General features: G+C 39.8%; 1 protein-coding gene across 1 annotated transcript in view; it reads left to right on the forward strand.

Annotated features, from left to right (window-relative positions):
• TMEM192 (transmembrane protein 192) overlaps nucleotides 1–21,164 on the forward strand; it is a 55,015-nt gene that overhangs the window by 23,002 nt on the left and 10,849 nt on the right. Inside the window, exon 4 of the mRNA XM_075197999.1 lies at nucleotides 7,331–7,462. Within this exon, the coding sequence (XP_075054100.1) occupies nucleotides 7,331–7,462 (132 nt within the window). The remainder of the gene's footprint in view (nucleotides 1–7,330; nucleotides 7,463–21,164) is intronic.

Consider the following 21,164-nt stretch of genomic DNA (forward strand, 5'->3'; position numbering starts at 1 on the left):
TACTCATCTGCTGGGTTCTCTTCATAGGATAAAACCTTGCTATGATGTTTTTGCTCAACTCTCTCCTGTGTTTAACCCTCTGGTGTGCTCTTTGCTGTCTACTCTTCTCTCCCCTGCTATTGTGCTTTCTGCTGTCTCCTCCCATTCTTCTTCCATACATTCCACCATGGGCACCTCCGCTCATAAAGATTATGATTAATGGTGAGACGGTTTCTCTCTTTACACCATGCACACTAACAGTAGGTCCCACAAATTGATTTGACAGTTCCCAAAACTGAAATGTGGGTGTGTGCCTATGTATACGAGGGGCAAAATCACTGTTGTGCCAAATCTATAGCTATGCGCACCCTCACACAAACACACTCCCCGACATTGTCCTGACCGTATGGTTTTGGACAGTGGGAGGAAACCAGAGCCCCTGGAGTAAACTCATGCAAACATGGGAAGAACATATTAACACCACAGATAATGTCCTTATTGGAGTAGAAGCTGAATGACCACTGTGCAATCCTTGAACTTTGATACAAGCCTGGAGCAACAGAGAAAACCTTTTTAAGTAAATTACCTTTTATTTTTTGGGTTGTTGATCTATGTCCATTACATAGTTATTAAAACAAAATTGTACAGCAGAGGGGATTAACACATGTGGAAAAGGAGATTAGAGGAAGAGAGCCGTAGACATCACAGTAGAGGGGGAAGGGCACAGGTGAGGGGTTAATACGTGGGTGGAGTACAGTAGAGAGCTTTGCACAGGAGTTTACACTTGGGGAGAGCTTGGCAGAGGGATGAAATCTGTATTTTACTGTCCTTTTGTATAGCGTCAAATGCATTTTTGCAAGTGAAACATTTAGATTTTTCGCATGGATAAAATAAGCGAGAGAACCAAGTTATCCAAATTGTTGACCAAATCATGGTGTTCAGTTATGCAATAAAAGTAATAAGTTATCTCGTTGTATGTGAGCTCTAACATATACATACATTTCTATGTTATTAGGAGTTCTTATATTAGGCAACTTAGTAGTTGTAGTAGTAGTTTAGGTTTAGTGACCTTTAAAATAGAAGCCACTTATGCCGCTTTCATACTGCCGCCCCGGCAATATCCCGATCATATAAACCCGGGATATTGCCGGGGGACAGAGGCTCCCACGGTGAGAAATTCCCGGGTAGACCCTGTTCATACTAAACACTGGTCTGCCCGGGGTCTCCATGGCAACATCACAAGAGGAGCTCTGATTGGCTCCTCTTGTGATGTGTGGTTTTTTTTTTGTTTTTTTTTAAACTTTATAATTGTGTTGAAAAACCCGGGTCTCACCATTCGTACAGCAGGCAACCCGGGTCGAAACGGGAATTACCCCACCAAAAGTCCTGGGTCTATAACCCAGGATTTTTCACTAACACCATTCATACTGCGCCTAAACTCGGGTCGTCTGGGCTTACCCCGGCAAAAACCTGGGTTTTTCATGCAGTATGAATGGGGTTTTATTAAATTCACATCCTTTAAAGCTTCAGTGATTTTGATTAAATGCAACAAATATTTTATTGTTTTATTCATTTACTTATGGCAAACTTTATTTTCATTTATGTCAGCTGCACTTAAGCATAGAATACCCCACACGACTAACAGACTAGCGCTGGAACTTTGATTGGTTGGTGTGACGAGCACTGACCGGAAATTGTGCAAAAAGCCATGACCTCTAGTACCTAGTGTAGGGATGCTGGGCCAAAGCTGTTCTGCTACTTTCGGTGGAGGGGAGGGTATTACAGCATATTTTATGCTTGGTCAGAGATCTTCTCTACAGGTATAGAAACCTCATTTTTAGTACAGTGATTGACCGGTGAGCAAAAGTGCTGTGGAACCAGGGAGCTGAAGTAGTGGGAATTTTTTTTTTTTTTGCACTTTATACCAAATATATTAAGATAATTTGTACAGTGAATTGAGTAACATGCTTGTTTAGTTTATTGGGGAAGGGGTGTATCATGTTCGATTACCCGGCATGTTCAACTACTTTTCTCTCGCAGTTACTGGTCTGTTTTCCTTAGGAATGTTAGTGTATATGTAAAAGTAAAGAAATGTGTTTTGAATTACCATGATATGAGCTGCAATCGTTCAGTATATTCTGGGAGTTGTTTTTTTTGTATGTTTATTACCTTTGTTTATTTACATTTGTTAGACAGAGGTGTCATGTGAAGAAAATCCAGAGGCTCTATGTGATTAATCCTGCGTTTTTATTTTGACTGTGTCTGTATGTGGGTGAATTCATTGGAAGGAATGTTTCTCTGTTCAAATTTGGATATTTGTCTGATACACTGGAATGTTACATTTGCATCTAGCCTTACTGAGTTTTAAATGAGAAGTCTTACAATATTACTCCTCTCATCTGTCACTGCGGTCCTAAACCCCAATCTGGTGCAATCTTCCCAGCAGATCGTTACAGCAGATTGTGATTACTTTGTGCAGTGTAGTTATTTGTTTCCAGGCAAGTTCAAACCTTAGGATTTCTCCTCGCACTAGTATAAATACCTGTGCGTATCTGTAAATTGTGCGAGATGAGATATATATATATTCATGCTCATAGGATAGTACAGACCAGCACTGGCGTTTATAGAGTTTTTCAATCCACCAAAAGAGTTCAGTGTCTCTGGCTTTCTTCTATATATAAAAAAATAATAATCCGGGTTTGTCCACTTTAATCTTACACTCTCAGGGCTAGATTTACTAAACGGCGGGTTTGAAAAAGTGGAGATGTTGCCTATAGCAACCAATCAGATTCTAGGTTTCATTTTGTAGAAAGCACTAAATAAATGAAACCTCGAATCTGATTGGTTGCTATAGGCAACATCTCCACTTTTTTAAACCCGCAGTTTAGTAAATATACCCCTCAGTGTGTCTTCTATAACCCTATAACTTCTTGGGACCCCCACAGTGGTATTTGCTGCACATGTATTTTATGGTAAAGTAAGGCTAAGCATGAATCACACAATCCTCATAACATTGGACCACGCTTGTGGATAATATCACAGCTGCTCCATGTTTGCCACCTCTCCTGGAATATTTGGGAGACTCCTGTATTCCAGGTAGGTCTCCCAGGAGAGTAGGGCATCTGCCCACTTCCTAGTGATGTGGGCAGGATTAGAGCCGCCATGACACGATTCTCAGGGAATTGTCACTGGGGTAAAAAAAATGATACGATTCACCCAGCCCTGTCCACCTCCGGCCACAGGCGAACATCAAAAAGTCGACAAGTGCGAGCTACTCCTGTCATTTCTGTAAAAAAAAAAAATATAATATTTTGCCTTTTTAAATGACTTTCTGAGATTTTGCTGGGATTTAAGTAAACATTCATTCAACAGTTTATATTAATAGCTTACAGTATATTCCTCAACTTTAAGGAAATCTAATTCAATTTATTCACATAAGAAACTGTTTATATTTCCAGTTTAAAAAAACAAAATCACACTATGATTTGGATTGCTAATTAGTCTGTATTTATTCGAACTTTCTGCAAATTGTAAACCAGGAGGTGTTGATGAGATGGATGGTAGATGTGGTCAAATGATAGCCGTGTATGGCCCAGGTTTAAATGAGTATTAGCAGACATAAAACACCCTTTATAGAGTTACTGTTAAGAAAAAGATAAATATCCAATCATAGTACAATAGTCACCATCACATGACCTTAACTTTATTAAAGCATGTAGCATGTTTCATACTTCTGCCTGAAAGGAATCCTCTCTGTCCCCTAAGTGAGTATTGAGATTTCTGCACAGCAATACCAGTTGGCCTGATTCATTAAGGAAAGTTAAACAAAAAATATGTTTTTGGACAAAACCATATCACAATGCAAGGGGTGCAAATTAGTTCATTATTTTGCACATAAGGAAAATACTGGCAGTTTTTTTTCATGTAGCACATCAATACTTGATAGCTTATTTGTAGACTGAAATTTAAAGTTGATCTAGGACATGCCCTACCCCAAATATAAATCTGCCATCACATATTAAATTTACCTCCCCTCCAATGCAACATGGTTTTTTGCCTTACTTGCTTTTGCTTAAATTTCTTTTAATGAATGAGGCCCATTATCACTGATACACTGACATATATTGGTGCCTGCATATACTGCTGGTTTTTTATATGTATATTGCAATGAATAACTTTGTAGCTGTATTTTATATTCTGCTAATTGGAACAGCATTTTTTTTTTCTTCTCTTTATGTACTTTTGCTTTTAGCTCACCCAGACATTCAAATACCTGTTTTTTTCACTAAAACACCCCAGTGGGTGCAACTATAGATTGTAGAAATATACCTTGTCGGTTTAGCAAATGTTAAAAATAGTAAATATGACAGTGTGTGTTCCATTCATGGTAACTGTGATATGCTTGAAGGAAAGCAATGATCTGCAATCCTCTCATGCAACAATCACAAGGACATGCACCTTAAAAAACTGTATATGCCCTTTTGGAGAACAGGACAGTAAATGTTAGTATTGACAGATATGTATTAATGGTAGGAAAGTACAAAGCCATGCTGGTGATTTGTCTTTCAGTTTACCGAGACTTTCAAATGCCTCTTTTTCAGTCGGATACCACAGTTGCTGTGGCACCAATTATTTAAACATATACATATTTATTCTCATTGTTAGGAAAGTGTCTCCAATTTAGAAAGAAAGAAAAAAAAAAAAAGGTTTTAATTTTTCTATTTATAAACTTTTTTCCGTCAAATACCAGCGTTTCTGTGGTTCTGATTTATTTTTGCATACACAAGTGTGCAAGTACAATACCAGAACGTGACAAAAATATGAAATTAATATTTACTTTTGGGATCCGGTCATTGCCATCTCTGAAGACCCCCTATGAGATGGAGGGCCTGATAGCCCGTTTCTGGCTACTTAATAAGATGAATGTTCCCTTGTCTTGTTTTAATAAAAAAAAATCCCTTTTGAAACCTCTTAACTCAGCAGCTAAAGCCGTGATTCTGGTCCATTTGACGTTTCCCTTCCAACTCTGTGTGAGAGGTTCAGGAGACTGGAATTTTATAGAACACTGGATGATCTCCTATCCTCTGTAGATAATACTGTGCTATATGGGGGCCCTGGCTTGGATTTTTAGACTTGGGGAAAAATATACATCTTTGAATTCTCTCCCTTCCATCTGAAGAATTCTCTACCTTGTATATCATTGTGCCACTATAACCTTTCTATTGGTTCCTCTTTAATGTTTTCTTTTTTCTTTTATTTTTTTTTTGGGGGGGGGGGAAGGGACTGGGCCCTCTATTTTTTCCTGCACTCCCACATTCCCCACCTGTTTCCATGACAGTTCTCTGTCCCCCTTACCCGCTTTTGCTGTTTTGTTCTTTTATTGAGGATATTTACACGTAGTGTTTATTAGGCACTATATTATCCACCTAAAATGTTTTTATATGACCGTTATTTGTGATTTAAGAGGTTTGTGTTTGTGGGCTATGACACACCCAAATGTGGGAAGCTTCACTTTTTGTTTGAGTTCTTACCTGTATATATCACTCTATGTAAAGATTTTCATTGTTATACGCTTTACTCATGCTTTTGCACGATATATGCTCACATGTTGCATGCTCTTCTATATTTCAGTGGTATTTAGTAGATATGAAGAAGTTAAATAAAATGTTTAATGCTTAGAAATGCAATCTTTATCACCTAGCCAAATAAAAAACTGATAGCTGTTTAGATTCCAATGCTGACTAGGCTAATGATTTTACACTTGTGTGGGGATCCTCATTTAACATTGATGCTAATTTATATCCGCTTATATGTACTATGTTATGCAGACTTTAACTCTCCAATACCTGATTTCTAAATAAAATATTTTTTCATTTTTACATTTTTTTTTTTATTTTATTTTTTTTTAAATTCCTCTAATTTTTAGCATGCTAAGGATTTTTTAATTCTGTATTTTACCTTTTCAGCTAGACTTATTATGTACCATGTTTTTACCCTTTGAGTGTGATAATTAACATTCTTTCATAAGTGCATTAATCCTGCTCTGGGAGTTGACACAGATCACTGCCATGTAGAAATTAACCCGTGCTAGAAATGGTGGTGGAATGCCTTTCCTTATATTGTGAATGGTAGATCTGGCATAGAGATGGTATTGTGGGCACCTGACATCCCATTGCCTTCAGATACCAGGCATGTATTAGCAAGATAAAACCTGGTTATTGAGCAGGGAGACAATGCAAATTTAACTTTAGTGAGGAGGCAGCATATTCCCTCCGGACAACTGTAAGAGCAGACTGTATGCAGGGAATCGCTGGAATACAATGCCTTCCTCTTGTAGGGATGCATTTTGTATTATGGATGACGCATTTTTTCATTCAATAATTTTTAATTGAATTTATATCTGTGTAATACAATTTTAATGCAAACAATTGTTCTGGCCTGGTAAATGGATTATTTATTGTGCTTCAGATTAAAATGTTATGTATTCTTTTCCAATAAACCTCTATTCGTTTGTAAGCTTATAATGTTTTTCTATATTCTCCCTCTATTCTCTACACTGTTCATCTCCTAACATCCTGCCTGTCAGCCTGCTAGCATGCAATCTTTGTGTTATGGGCCATTAGCAATTAGACTAAATGAACATCATTAATAACATCATTCCACTTATTAAATGTCAACTCTCAGCATGGCTCGATGGCTGAACATGCTGGTGGTTGTAGTTCGGTAATAGCTGTGTGTTCTTCATTTGTCTGTTCATGGTGGTATAAAGGGTGCTGGATAACTTCACAAATTATTAACTATAAAAAGCCTGAATTAAAATGTTTCTAGAGGTGCTGGTTTGTGGATCCGGTACAAAACTATGGGGAACTGTTGCAAAGCTATTATATAATTCTACCCTTTTATAACTAGGAAACCATGGCGATCTAAGCAGTCTTGTATTCTAAAACCACCTGCATGGCTGGTCCACTCTGTACCCCTAACATTCTCGCATCCCTATACGTCAACATATAGTCGGTCCATTGCTTAACTTGCCCACCTGTGTATCTTGTGTAAGTTCCTTTTCATATTAGATTGTTAGTTTTTGTGAGCAGAACTCTCTTTTTCTCTTGTTTCATGTACTATAACCAATGTTTGTTTCTTTTACATCTCCTCGTTGTGCCGCGCTGTGAAATGACCTTTTATTATAGAGAGCATATTAATATACATGATTTTTGTAAAATATCTCTGCTAATCTGGTTTCTTTCTGAAATGTAATGTGCTGTGATGGTGTTTTACATTTTATGTGGTTTGTTTTCCCCAGAAGCATTGTTCGAACGGTCATCTTGTCATTATCTCTGTTCCTTTCTGTTAGGCAATGCAGCTGTACTTCTAATCGTCTCTGCCCAGGATTCCTTTGGTAACAGCAATGTCTATCTCTACCTCATCCTGAGTGTCCTGATACTGGAGCTGATCATATCGGTGATATTCCTCCTGATGTACGCAGGTGAGAACCTCCTTCACAAACAATCTGAGAAATTCCTTTTCATTAGAGTAGTACAACTTGCCAGGCCAAAGAGACCTTTTAGACTGCTACAAAAGTGAACTTGTTCTGTGACATCTGCCCTCTTTATGTTGTTGAGACTAGCTTTTTGTGAAGGTTTGGGGGTAAAACAGGAAATACTAACAATTGAAAGTAGATCATTAAAGTTTCAATGTTTGCTTAGAACTCAAAATATCCAAGAGCTTGCCGGGGAGGAATGCCGGAGGAATGTGTATCCGCTAGAGGCCTTTAGAAGCTAGGCAGTGAGGTGAACCTCCAGTAAGTTGGCATTACACAATGGAAGGAATCTTACAAAGTCTGGATACTGACCTCTTTGTGCTAGTTTATTCTTTTTACTTTAGCTATGTTCTGCCTTTACTTCCAATATCATGCCCCTGTCTCTTTTCCAGAGGCTTTATCTCTTCCACAGGGACTGGCCATTCTTTACTGTCCCTGGACTGAAAAGTGTTTCTTTGATGTCTGTTTATGTCCTCTCAGTTTTGTTATCTGCACAGATGAGGATTTCTACTAGTACCTGCTAAGTATGTTTCCCTCAGGCTTACTGGAATGGCCCAGAAGCAAGATTTGTGAAATGTGATGACAGATACAAAGCAATGCTTGTATTGCTCACCTACTCGGATGCCTCAGGCCCTCTGTTCCTTTTCTGGAAGTCCACTCACACTTATGATTCTGGAACACACAATGACTTATCGACTAAAATTAGAATGATCAACATTAAAGTATTTATACTCTGGGAAGTAAGGAACATCTCGCCTTTTGATGAAGGTTTTGAAATGTTTCTGTAGATTGGTAGGAGCTCTTGACTCCTCCTTGCTGTGATACAGGTTTTTATTTTATTTTTGTACCATACCATACAAGGACGATGCCCAATATAGCGTGTTGATTTCTGTACAGTATGTGCTTCTTAGATCAGTTTTTTTTGGACAGCCCCAAATATGTTCTTTAAGTAGTCACTTACACTGCATCACTTTTTCCTTGGCTACAATGTTCTGCTCATGCAGTTTTAACTTGACAATGTTTCAGTTAATTGACATGCAAATAAATTGTCTGAAACTGTAGCACAATGGTCCAGATGGTGAAGCAAATATGGAATTGGAATGATCGAAAAAGGAATGTATTATTTTTCACTGTGTGTTTTTAAAAGGTTGCCAAATTACCTATTTAGTAATAGTTTCCCCACACATATCATTTGTATTTGCAGCCCATGCATCGCAATATGGTTTGTTCAGGTATAAATTTGCACCCTTTGTCGGGATTTTCGGCAAACTCCATGAGACCCAAAATATTTATCCCTTCAAACACCAAAGCAGTGGAGAATTGATGCTGTCTTATGAAGCTACAATAAACCTTTTAACAGTATATGTATTTTAAACAATTAAAAGAAATGTAAGAGTTAGAATTAAACCTAACTTCTGAGATAATTCAAACAATCCAAAGGAAAAAAGTTTTTAGGTGTGTATTACAGTATTGTTGGCAGTGGCTACTTTCTGACATTAACAATTTAGTATGTGTTTGATGTTTTGTGCTTATTTACAGTAGAACAATGGTTCTCAAAATGTCGTTGTCATTTGAATTAGGACTTGACATGATGCCAGTTAACGTCAATTGAAATATTTGAAACTATAAATCTTGATACACGTTATAAGGTTAGAAAAAAGACACCAGTCCACGAGCTTTGATAAAATTGTTTGGAAACAATAATTCTTACTTAAATACTCACCTGAATTTTGGGGAGTCCTCCTGGAAGTAGGCATCCTCCCGGACTCACTATGCAATGCCATTAATTTGGGCATTATTATTTATTATTATTATTATTATTATTATTATTATCAGTATTATTATTATTTATTTTTTTTATATATATAGCATCAGTTGTATTGCACAATGCTGTACATGGGGTATTCACATCAGTTCCTGCCCCATTGGAGCCTACAATCAAAATTGCCTACCACACACACAGATACTATGGTCATTTTTCTCAGAAGACAAATTCCACACAGATAGCGTTCTAGTTGGATTCAAACTCCTGACCCCAGCGGTGCGAGACAGCAATGCTAGCCACTGTGCCACACTGCTGCACAAAAGTTTAGCATAAATGGGTTTTCCTCATAACTGTCGGTGACTATGTTCTGTACATGCATTGTATGTGCACTTGGTTTCTCTACTGGTGCCTGTATAATATAATGGGTCAGTGTATTATAATGATTTTCTTTGTGCTGATGTCTTGTGCTGTATAATGACAACCATTGAAATCTAGATACAGCCACACAACTGCATTTTAATTAATCCAGATTTCTGTTCAGTAAATACTTTGGATATGGGGCATGCATATTACACGGCAGGTTATATTGTAAATTTGATGAGGGTGACTTATGTTTTTTGCATTTTCCATTCCTCATCTTTGCAGACAGACATTAGCAGACATAAGCTTGTATTCCTGTTTGAAGCCCAAAATAAAAGTATGGTTCAGTATCCTCTAGAATCATATTCAATGGCTGTCTTCTTGCAACAGTTGCTAATTTATTTTTTTCAAGCTATTTGAGCAATTAACAAGATAAAAGGATATTTTCACAGCCTAGATCAAACACTTCAGTCAGGCTATGCAGTCTCTAGTGGGTATATAGACAGGACTGATTGAGAAACCGTTTCCTTTCTTGAGTTCATTTAGAACCAGTTGACTTTTTTATATATTTTTTTTTTCATTTTTTTCTTCGTGCAATCATTTCCCAACCTTGTGGTTTTGATGCTAAATTTCCAGTTAATTTACATGGTAATAAACTAGCTATAGCATCAAGTTCCCTTAGCCAAATGTGAGTAAAACGGGCATGAATTATATTTTCTATGGCCCATATGATGGCACTGAATACCAGTCTGCTCTTTCATGCGAACTGCAAATGGATCATTGACCAATTTCATAACAGTTCTTGCTTATAGGTAGATCAAGAACATGGATGATGGACCGACCATGGTTTGTTCAGAGCAGGACCTCATGCATCTATTGTCGGTTATCCATTTTTTTAATGTGCATTTTATATAAGGATCATTGAAACCTGTGTCGGTTAGCTTTGATCACAATGCAGCATAGGCCTGGGCAATAACATTCATAGGATGGAGACTAAGTTATGGTTATTTATGTATGATAGAATTGGCACTAAACAAAAACATGTTTTATATGTAGTAGAGTAAAGTTTTTGTTGAAATGGAAATGTGTGCTCTTCTTGCAAGCAGGTAAAAAAAGAATGCAGCGGCATACACTGAAGTTGCTAGCACTGTCATGTATGTTAATGGTGTTTCTTTAAAATATAGAATTGGGCTGTTACAAACATGTGCAATAAAGCAGTATTTTATTTATTTTACTGACGCTTGTTAATGATTACACTTTTTAATTCAGATGTAGCCTTCATGTTGTAGTTGGCATTCTGTGTCCCATGTTTGAAAGTGTTCCGATCAGCCCAGGAACTGCCAAATCTTCGGCAGCAGATGTAAATTTTTGTTTAATGTATTTTTTCTTTTTTTTTAAAAAATGAAGTCATTCACCAGTTCACACTAGTCTCCATCAGTGCCTCCATTGGTGCTTAGTGCTTAAACCCTCCCCCCCATAAAAAGAATGTGATGGAGAACAATAATACCTGCTGCTTCTATAACAGATCGATTTATTTGTTTTAATAAATAAAATAGTGCTATTTGCTGTAAACCATACCAACCAATTAGAAACCAGATTCAAATGCTGGATATAAAATAAAAGGGAACTTCTAACTATGATTTACAGCATGTTTTTTCTGCTAACAAGATAGTATTATATAAGCAATGCATGGATGTATTTATACACTCATCTACCGTAGAGTTTGTCCTAAAAGCACTCCATATTTTTGCATGAAAGTGTGTCTTTATATTACGTTGTGTCCGAGATTCATTTTTGATTCCACAAATTGAAATACTTTGTATTTGTAGTCTTATTGTCACTAGCACCACCTTCCTGTTTTCATCCAAGAAATTACGATAATATGTGTGGTAGCTTTTTAGCTCACCAGACCTAGCAAACCTAACACCTCATATGTGCATGATTTTCTACTTAAAGTGTTGAGGCTTCTTAACGGAGGTGATAATAAAATGCATAAATGTGTAAATCTCAAGATCAGACATTTTAAATGTTGTATTCTGTAAATTGCCTTGTTTGAATTGTCAGAGAATAAATTTGAGATTTGTCACATTTTTATATTAATATTAATCTTTCAATCCCTAACTTGCATGCTAAAGGGTAATTCTACCAAAAATTTAATGCCCCTTAACATATCCTCCCTGAAACTAAACTAGCAGATCTGTGGACTTCCACGCCAGGGGCCAATCGCTTTGCCCACATCCTCTGGTCGTCCAGTACCTGGACAAAATTCTGTTGCAGTGTTGGCAGAGACTAGGTGCTAGATTTACTAAGCTGCGGGTTTGAAAAAGTGGGGATGTTGCCTTTAGCAACCAATCAGATTCTAGCTGTCATTTTGTAGAAGGTACTAAATAAATGAAAGCTAGAATCTGATTGGTTGCTATAGGCAACATCCCCACTTTTTCAAACCAGCTGCTTAGTAAATCTAGCCCTAGATCTCCTGCTCTCTCTCTCTCTGCCGTGTCAAATTAATTGATGGGAAGAGTAATGTGTAACAATTAAATTTTAGCTGAAGACACCCTTTAATAATCAATATGAAGTTGTGTGACTAATTCTTCCTTTAAATAATATTGGGCCTAGGGCTAATACTTGTACAAAAATGTGTCTGTTTCTCTTTTATTCCTGTGACCCCTAGTTCCTAACTTCCTCACAGTACCATGTGCATTTATTTTTGGAAATAAATTACAACTTCTATTTAGGGGTATATTTATTCATGGACAGGGAAGCCCTGTTGGCAGAAAAAATGACAGGACTAGCGATTTTAAAAAATAAATAAAAAAAAAATAATATTTTTTTTAATCGTTAAATCTGTTACTGCCGCACATTGATAAATGGTTCCGCTAGTACTGAATCTAATAGCGGTGCTAAACACTCAGTTTCGCCCCTGTGATATCACCAGATGAAGAAGGTGGCACAAAATTAAGTGGAAAGGAGCGGGCGAGATAATCTCTAAACTGCATAGTGGTGTCTGTTACACAAACAACCCTTTAACTTCAGAGTAGGGCGGGCAATGCTATATCTTCCAAAGTGACTCTCACAACATATTGTATTTGCAACTATGTATATTTTGGCATAATATATAATGTTTGAAAGTGGAAGTATCTTACAAAACGTATTAAATATAAAATACAAGTTGTCTTTATTAAAGAGCGACTAATAACATTAGCAAATATACAATGCATATAGTGTACAGTTTCATGGACCTCATTGGAATGGAAGATATTTCTGATAAGATGGTGAACTTATCTATATTTTTCTATACACTACAAACTTCTGGTACGTAATCCCAAACAACGACGCTACGTTCAACCTCTATAGCTTAGTTTTTCCGAAGTGGCTGATGACCAAGGAAAGTTGGTTTACACTGTGACATATATTAAGTTCTGTCAACATATGGGAACCTTATATTTTTCTTATATGTTCCTGTAAAGCATGTGAGGCACCATATTGTTTGTTCTTTGCGCAAGCACCCATGGCTGGGTATAAACACAGCTAAATGTTGGAAGAAAACGGTCAACATGTAGCTATATTTTTGTTCATATTAAATGAAAGCAAAGCTCTGACTGGTTGATGTAGATTACGGAACCTTTTGCATGTCTGGTGTTGTTCACTAGACATTACTTTTAGTGTAACAAGCCAGTTCACAGTAAAGAAGAACAGGTCTCATACCACAGAACAGATTTTCTAATGTAAATGGTGATCACCTTACAAAGCCCATAAACAAAACCAAACACAAATGTGTTGACTGACACTTTTCAGTCACTCTGTACCACAAATAAATATTACAATTCTTTACTTGTTTGAAAATAGTTGTCTGTGCTGTCATTTATTGCAGGGCTTTAAATTCCAGCTCAAGGTGATATTTTCTTCCTACATGATTATCTACTAGTAAACGAAGAGCAGTAAAGATTTTGTAACTGGAAGCTGTTTTGAGTGATTCCTACTCAGGGCTGCACGTGTCTGTCTAGCTGGTAGCCTACGTTATGTGTTCCCCTAAGCAGTCTGCAGCTTATTCCTTTGTGTCAAATGATTATATATAGAACAGCTGTATGGTTTTCTTTTGTTTTCCCCTTCCATTACTGTTTGTTAAACATTGTTTAATCTTCCTTTTATATTGAAGATTTACAATCCAAATGTGTTTGCGTCATCTTCTTATCTGAAATTGGATGTGTGCTGCTCAGAAAGTAAGCGGCTTTGTCCTGTCATAGCCTGCAGGTTATATGAGTATGTTGTGTTATCTGTGCATAGCCAGGAGAATAGCATTCACTGTTAAATCGAGCAATTAATCTGTGTTTACTGCGTGCCTGTAGAGGAGTAGAGATGATATCCATTATTTCATACTATTTGTCAGACAGAGCATTTTCCATACAGTTAAATCCTTTATGTTTTTGACATTCGATGGAGACCAGAAGACTAATTTCTGACACATTTGTACTTTCCAATGGCAGATCTGGGCACTCCGCGCTAAGTACAGATTTGTTTTACACAGAAGTGGAAAAACAAGATTTTGTTTTGCCGGGTGAGATTATTTAAATTAGCTGGCAGGAGTGGTGAAGGCACGATTAGGGAGATGTTCCCAATTATATAGAGGTGTGCACATAAAATGTGCTGATATTTGGGCAGGTAAGAATGTGTTGCTACAGTTGGAGTGAGACTGTTACATAGATGAGAATGTGCTATTATGTGGGTGGGAGAGAATGTGCCACTTGTTTGTGGGGGGGGGAGAGAATGCGCAGCTGTGTGTGTGGGGGGGAGAGAGAATGCGCAGCTGTGTGTGTGTGGGGGGGGAGAGAATGTGCAGCTATGTGTGGGGGTGGAGAGAATGCGCAGCTATGTGTGTGTGGGGAAGAGAATGCGCAGCTATGTGTGTGGGGGAGAGAAGCGCAGCTATGTGTGTGTGGGGAAGAGAATGCGCAGCTATGTGTGTGGGTGGGGGAAGAGAATGCACAGCTATGTGTGTGGGGGGGGGGGGAGAGAATGCCCTGCGCTGTGTTTGTTGGGGGGGGGGAAGAATGCCCTGCTATGTGTGTGGGGGTGAGAGAATGTGCCGCTATGTAACGCCTACGGGGAACAGGACAGACTCACACAGATGAACTTGCCTTAGAAACGATGGTCGCCTCCGATGCCAGAGCCGCTGTCCTATCCCAGGAGATCAGCAACCGACCCTCTGTCACCTCCAACCACTTACCTCTATGGAAGAAACAGGAATTACGGCCGTGCCTACCAGGAAAGGGCTGTCCAAGACCACGGCAATGAGCGAAGACACTAGTCAAGCTCGTTTACCACCACCTCGTTTTTCTCTTGCCAAGTCGTTGGACTACGGGTACCTGAGACTGGGAACCTTCCCGCCTCAAGTACCCCACTCGCCTCTCAGTGAGGGCCTAACCGAAAGAGGGAATCCAGTGTTATACTCACCAGGCACTCCAACTTCCGATCCCTGCTTTCCTGCTCCTCCCCGACACCTGTGGGCGACAGATAACACACAGCCTTCCTATAGCAACTTAACTATATAACGATAACTACAACTAGGTGTGGTGTACTACCGGGACCTACTCTCTGTACTTTACGGGGAACACCAGCCCGTGTTCACGGTCTATTCCAGAGGGCTGTTCCTAACACCCTCACCCAGGTCGTACCAAGAAGACTGTCTTCTTGCTATGGAGTCACCCATGGAATCCTAAGGACCGGCTGCACAAGGCCCGAAAGAGGCTCGCTGGAACAGCACACCACCGGAGTGTCGACTGCCGCACGGAACCGCCGTTCGTCACCACTGGAACTCGAAACGACTGCCTCCACTCAAGTGGAACACCTGTCCCACTCCGGAACCGCCAAAGAATCTGCCAGAACTGAGGACTGGGACACTGAACCAGAACCACGGGCCGCCCCTGGAACTCAATCAAGCTGTGCCGCACTGCCAGTGAGATACTCAATCACCCCCTCTGGAAACCAGCGTAACCCCAGGGACCTACAGGACGGGAAAACTACGGTGTGTTCTTCCCTGGCTATGTGTAAGCTTGTAACTACACCTTGTCCCCACAGTACAGGTCAATGCAGGAAAACAATCATGAAACAAGAGCCTACCTTTAATGGGGGCCTGACGTCTTGAACCTGTAAAGAAACACAGCACAGCCCCAAACACAATATACAAGGCAATATTCGATGCACAGATGGAATAATACTCTGTTACAGTATATGGCAGGCTGACCATGCAAGTACACAGTTGCTATCTAACCAGCCGGTTAATTCAGCACTAACAGGAGCCTTCTGCTCTACTGTTACCTCCCACCTAGTGTACTCACCTCACACAAAGGACCGCACCCCACTCTACTCAGGGCTCTCACGCCACTGACTACAACCAGGGCCTTATGCCCTACACCATGGGTCTCTCTGCCCAGCTGACTACAGAGCCTTGTGCTCTAACTATGGGCCTTAGCCCCCTCTCTACCTTGGGCTCTGAGCCCACTAACTCGGGCCTTGTGCCCTTCACTATGGCCTCTAGGCCACTAACTAGGGCCTTGTGCCCTGTCACCTAGGGGCACTAGCCCCTGCCTCACTAGGCCTTGTGGCCTTCCTAACTATGGGCACTAGCCCACTACCTAACTACAAGGGCCTTGTGCCCTTTATACTCTATAAAGGGCTGATAGCCCCCTGACTTTCTTTACAGGGCCTTGTGCCCAATTCCCTGGGCCTTGTGCCCCTAACAAGTGCCCCCACGGGCCTAGCGCCTGACTGTGGCCACAGGCCTTGTGCCCGACCTAAGTGCTGAGTATACTTACCAGCTCTGCGCAGGATACTCAACTTGCCCCGCAGCCTTTTTTCTCCGGGTCTTCCAGACCCTCCAGCCGGTGGCGCCTCTTTTCCTGTTCGGCGCGGCGTTTTCAGCAGTGTTCTGGACGGGGGCGCTCTCAGCCCTTACAAGGGCTCCCTTCGACGTCTCCAGCGGTGATTTTCAGTGGCAGGGTAGCTCATTGCCCTAACAAGGGCACCCTGCCATTTCCGGCATCAGTGTCGTCTTCTGCCGCTCCAGACGACCCACGACGTCCGCTCTTCACTCTGCCGCCGATCTTCTGAATATAACCGCCGGCGGAACATCATTACTAGGCGCCGCCGCGAGCGCTCATTGGCTCGCCGCGGCGCCAATCTTTTGAACGGGCGGAGGTGAGCCGTGATTGGCTCACTCATCCGGCCGCCGATTGGCCAGCGGAGGAAGGTGATTGGCTCATCCTCCCTCCGCTGTCAACCCCTGCAGGAAGGAAGAAATACTCACCACTGGATCGGTGAGTAGATTTTCTCTGCTTCTTTCTTCACCCTCTTCAGGGGCACTGCAGCCAGGGCCATCTTCTGTCCCTCCAGGGACACAGCGGCAGTCTCCATCTTCGCCCTCTTCACGGGCACCGGATCCGAAGTTCTGTAGAGATCTGGGGCAGATCTCTACAGCTATATGTGTGGGGGGAGAGAATGAGCTGCTATGTGTGGGGGGGGGGGGGGGGGTAGAGAATGCGCTGCTGCTAGGTTGGGGGGGAGGGAAGAATGCACTGCTACGTTGGGGGGGGATGTGCTACTACGTGGGGGAGAGGGTATAGGAATAGCATGCTCCCTGTGTGCATGCCCCCTGCATGTAATGGCCGCACCCTATCTTGTGGTGCACCGTCCCCATTTTTTGTTTGGTTCTTTTAACAATGTTGAGAGGAATGGCATAACTGAGAAGAAGTTCCTGTTTTCCTGTAGTAAAGTCTACGTATTTTACATGTTTAAGCAAGTTAAGTTTTATTGTGGTCATTTGAAATGACCACCATCTCCCGTTGATGCTCTTGGCCAGAAAAGTCCCCTGCACTAAAGCAAGACATTTGTAGTTGTGCTAAAGACTAGCTAGACTGTATGTTTAACTGGCAGATTGTAAAAGTAGTAAAGGAAACTCTGCATTTAGAAAGTAATGTTCTAATGGCATAAAGACGTATATTATGGGGAAAAGAAAACCTTTACTGTTGGTGGCCCTGTAACCATTTAATTGATTCTTTGTTTACTTTTTAGAAGTGTAACTGTCGTTTGTTCAGGTTCTCATTCTCCACCCTTCTTGTCCTGTTTCTCTTCAGTGTCTTATCCATTTTATAGTTGTTGGGTTTTTTTATGGGTGTTTTTGTTTTTTAAAGGGAGTGAATATTTTTATTGGAGATTACATTTCAGAATCATTTAACTACTGTAAACTAACTATAAGAAATACACAAGTATTTGCAATAGCTCTCTATGAGAAGTGCAGAATTCAATTTTCTCAAGGTATTTGGTATAGTTATATGTATTTGTATAATAATATATATATGGACAGTGTTAAGATGCCCACAAGTAGAATGATTGTTTTAGTGTTGAAATCCCTGCTACAATCAGATCAACAGCCAATATAGCCACGCACAGGGAAGTCAATTTGAGAGGCTTTGACTACTAAAAAATTTTATCCTGTTAATTAGTTCACCCGAGAACAAATATAGTGCTAACATTTCAAGCTGAACACCCATATCTCCCTGGTGCACATATTATCTGTTGGAGGAAAACTGCAGAAGTTTTCTCATCTTAAACTACATGGTTTTAAAATTCCCATCCATTTACAATCACTTTGGTGAAAGGCCCTTCCCTCCTGATTGGTTGGCTGCAGCATGCCTTCAATACAAGCTGTCATTTATAACCCCCCATCAGTTCCCTGCTCTTGGGGTGGTGAGAAATGATTACATAGGCTATTCGGCAGAGGTCCCTATAAGTCCTGGGATATTGCTGAATTGAGTAAAGGGTGAAATCTGGTTGAGGTAGTTCATCGGAAGAACCAGTTTTTGTACTACGGTAGAAAACCCATTTTAACCTTTTCATTGCTGTGCCTTAAAGTTCAATAGACATACCTCTGTGTCATATGTTCTCTGACAATCTTGGTAGTGGTCATTATTGACTAAAGCAGCAGCATGTGCAACCTAATAGTTCCAAGTGATGATAATTTGAATATGACTGGAATTTGCTCATTAAGGTAGAAAGTCCTGCAGTCATCAGCTAACATGGGCATCCCTGTGATCCGTTCGTTGGATTTCCCCAACCGAATCGCCATCTGCCATCATTTGTTTGTCTGCTGGTCATGCCACTTAGACGAAAATCCACAAGTCGCTCCTTTTGTGCCTGCCTTTTGAAACTATTGCCTTACAGACAGTGGCGGGAACCATTTTGTGGGCTGGACCAATATATAAGGGAATAGAGACTATTAATGCAGTAGAAACCAGTGCGTCATGAAGTGCTTCACCGATATCACTGGTTCTTTGTTAATTGATAGGTCTGGATCTCCTGAATTTTGCATGAGCCTACAATATGGCAGGTGCACATTAACCTTTCATGAGCTCAGCCTATTGCATACAGTGCACTGGCAATCTCCTTTAATGCAACAAAATAAGTAAATCAACCTTTTCTAACCTCCATGAGATGTGACATAGTACCAGCCCTGCAACTCTACAGGTTAGATGCAGTCATAGTTTAGGTCCTTGGATCTGTAAGTTCTCCAGAGAATCTTTTCAGTGGCTTATCTTTCTTGTCTTCATGACCCCTATTGTTTCTTTGTAATTTTGTTTATTTGTTTATTTTAAATTCTCCTTGAAACTCAGTGATTTACTTTGAAGTCATGTCTTTTGCTTGTTTGTGTTTAGTTATTGAACTTTGAAGGTGGTGTTTTGTTTTGCAAGTGAAAACCATCCAAGGCAAAGCCAGGTTTTGAATTCTATTCAATTCCTAACATCAAAGGCTGATTACTTACATCCCTGGTGTTTAAAAGGAGAAGTGATTTTCTTTTTTTTTTTTTTTTTTTTTTTCCATTCTGATCAATGTCCTCCTCCATTTAATTGGACAAACATCTCACTAAGTAGATGGCTTTTGTCATTTACGGTATTTGAAGTTGAGCCTCTCTCCCCAATCCTTCGCTGTGCTTAAATGAAATAAGCTTTTAAAATCGGTGTTTCTTACACCTGCTTTAGGATAAGATTGCCTATTTTAGGCTCCTATTAAAATAACATAGGCAGGATTGAGCTGTACAGCAAACTAAGGATTAAACATAGAGCGACAAGACCCAATAGAGAACACCAGCGTAGTGTTTTATTAGATGTATAACTCTATTATAGAGCCAAGTCAGTTGTGTAAAACACCAAAGGTACTTTGTAGAAATCCAAAAGCAAAGCTAGATGAAAATAAACAGACTTGTAAGATCCTTAAGGTCTTAGTATATCCTGGAGACGTGTTTCTTTTCGATTTTGCCCTCTAATAATCAGTTCAGCAAATGTCCCCATTTCTTTCTCCAACTCATTCATAGACTCTTTCCTTTCAAATGCATAGTGGTGATGTGTCTCAAGAGTAGAAGTATCTGTTTCTGCAACAGAACGATCTCTGATGGCAGCCACTGATGTGGTTGTTCAGTGAAAATTAGATATCAAGATTATGGTTCTGTGAATTGGGTGCTCTTAGATTAGAATCCTAAATGGATGACCAGAAATTAGTGAAGAGATAAAGATTTTAAGTAATCACGACTCTCAATTGAATATGTATGAATGTATGTATATTAAAATATTATATATAATATATTTTTTATATATTAAAATTATATTATATATAATATTTTTTCTTATTCATACACACGGGCTCCTAAGAATTCTATCTTATTCTTGTAGACAAAACAAATGTTTTTTGTATAGTCAAATGAATATTCAAAATGAGATGACAATCAATTGGTTGAGGAGAAAAATTGAGTAGGCTTTTGACATAATATGTTGGGTCAACAACTGGCTGGTTAACATGGGTCTCCCTGCAGTCCTTATTGATGTGGCTACCTACTTTCCATATACTGTAGAGCAGAAATGGGCAACAGGTAACCCTTCGAGCCTTCACATGTGTTCCCCAGCCTCTTCCTGCTTTATCAGACTTGTTTGTTATAGCTTGTAACACTTGTTTAAACGGACTGCTGATTTGTCATTACAGATCTTTTTCTTTTGACTAAATGTGTTGATTTAACTTATTACTGATATTAAGAGTAATTTTACGGCCTTGTTGAAGGTTAGAGGACCATCCATGTTCCCCCTGACGTGTTTCTGGTTGACTATCACTGCTTTAGAAAGACATTCAGGTCTTGGATGGAGTAGCCAAGTCATATTATATGCTTGGGAAAACTTTCCATAAGGGCCTATCTGAATGTTGTAGAGACATTTGGAATACCCACTGAGATTGCACAGATATGCAGCCTTTAGGATGTAAGCTCACAAGCAGGGACCTCTTTCCTCATATTCTCCTACTACTATTGCATCACCCTCTGTATATCTAGGCCTGCTTTTCTAAGTGATGTGTGTTATTTGTTAAATAGTAGATTCATGGTATTTGTGTTTTGTTTTCATGTATTATGTAATGTGTTATGGATCGTTGCTGTCTGTTTGTTGTACTACTGTAAATTTCATGTATGACACTCTGGACCTCTTGTGGCAC

Source organism: Mixophyes fleayi, chromosome 1, assembly GCF_038048845.1.
Source record: "Mixophyes fleayi isolate aMixFle1 chromosome 1, aMixFle1.hap1, whole genome shotgun sequence".
Lineage (NCBI taxonomy): Eukaryota > Metazoa > Chordata > Amphibia > Anura > Limnodynastidae > Mixophyes > Mixophyes fleayi.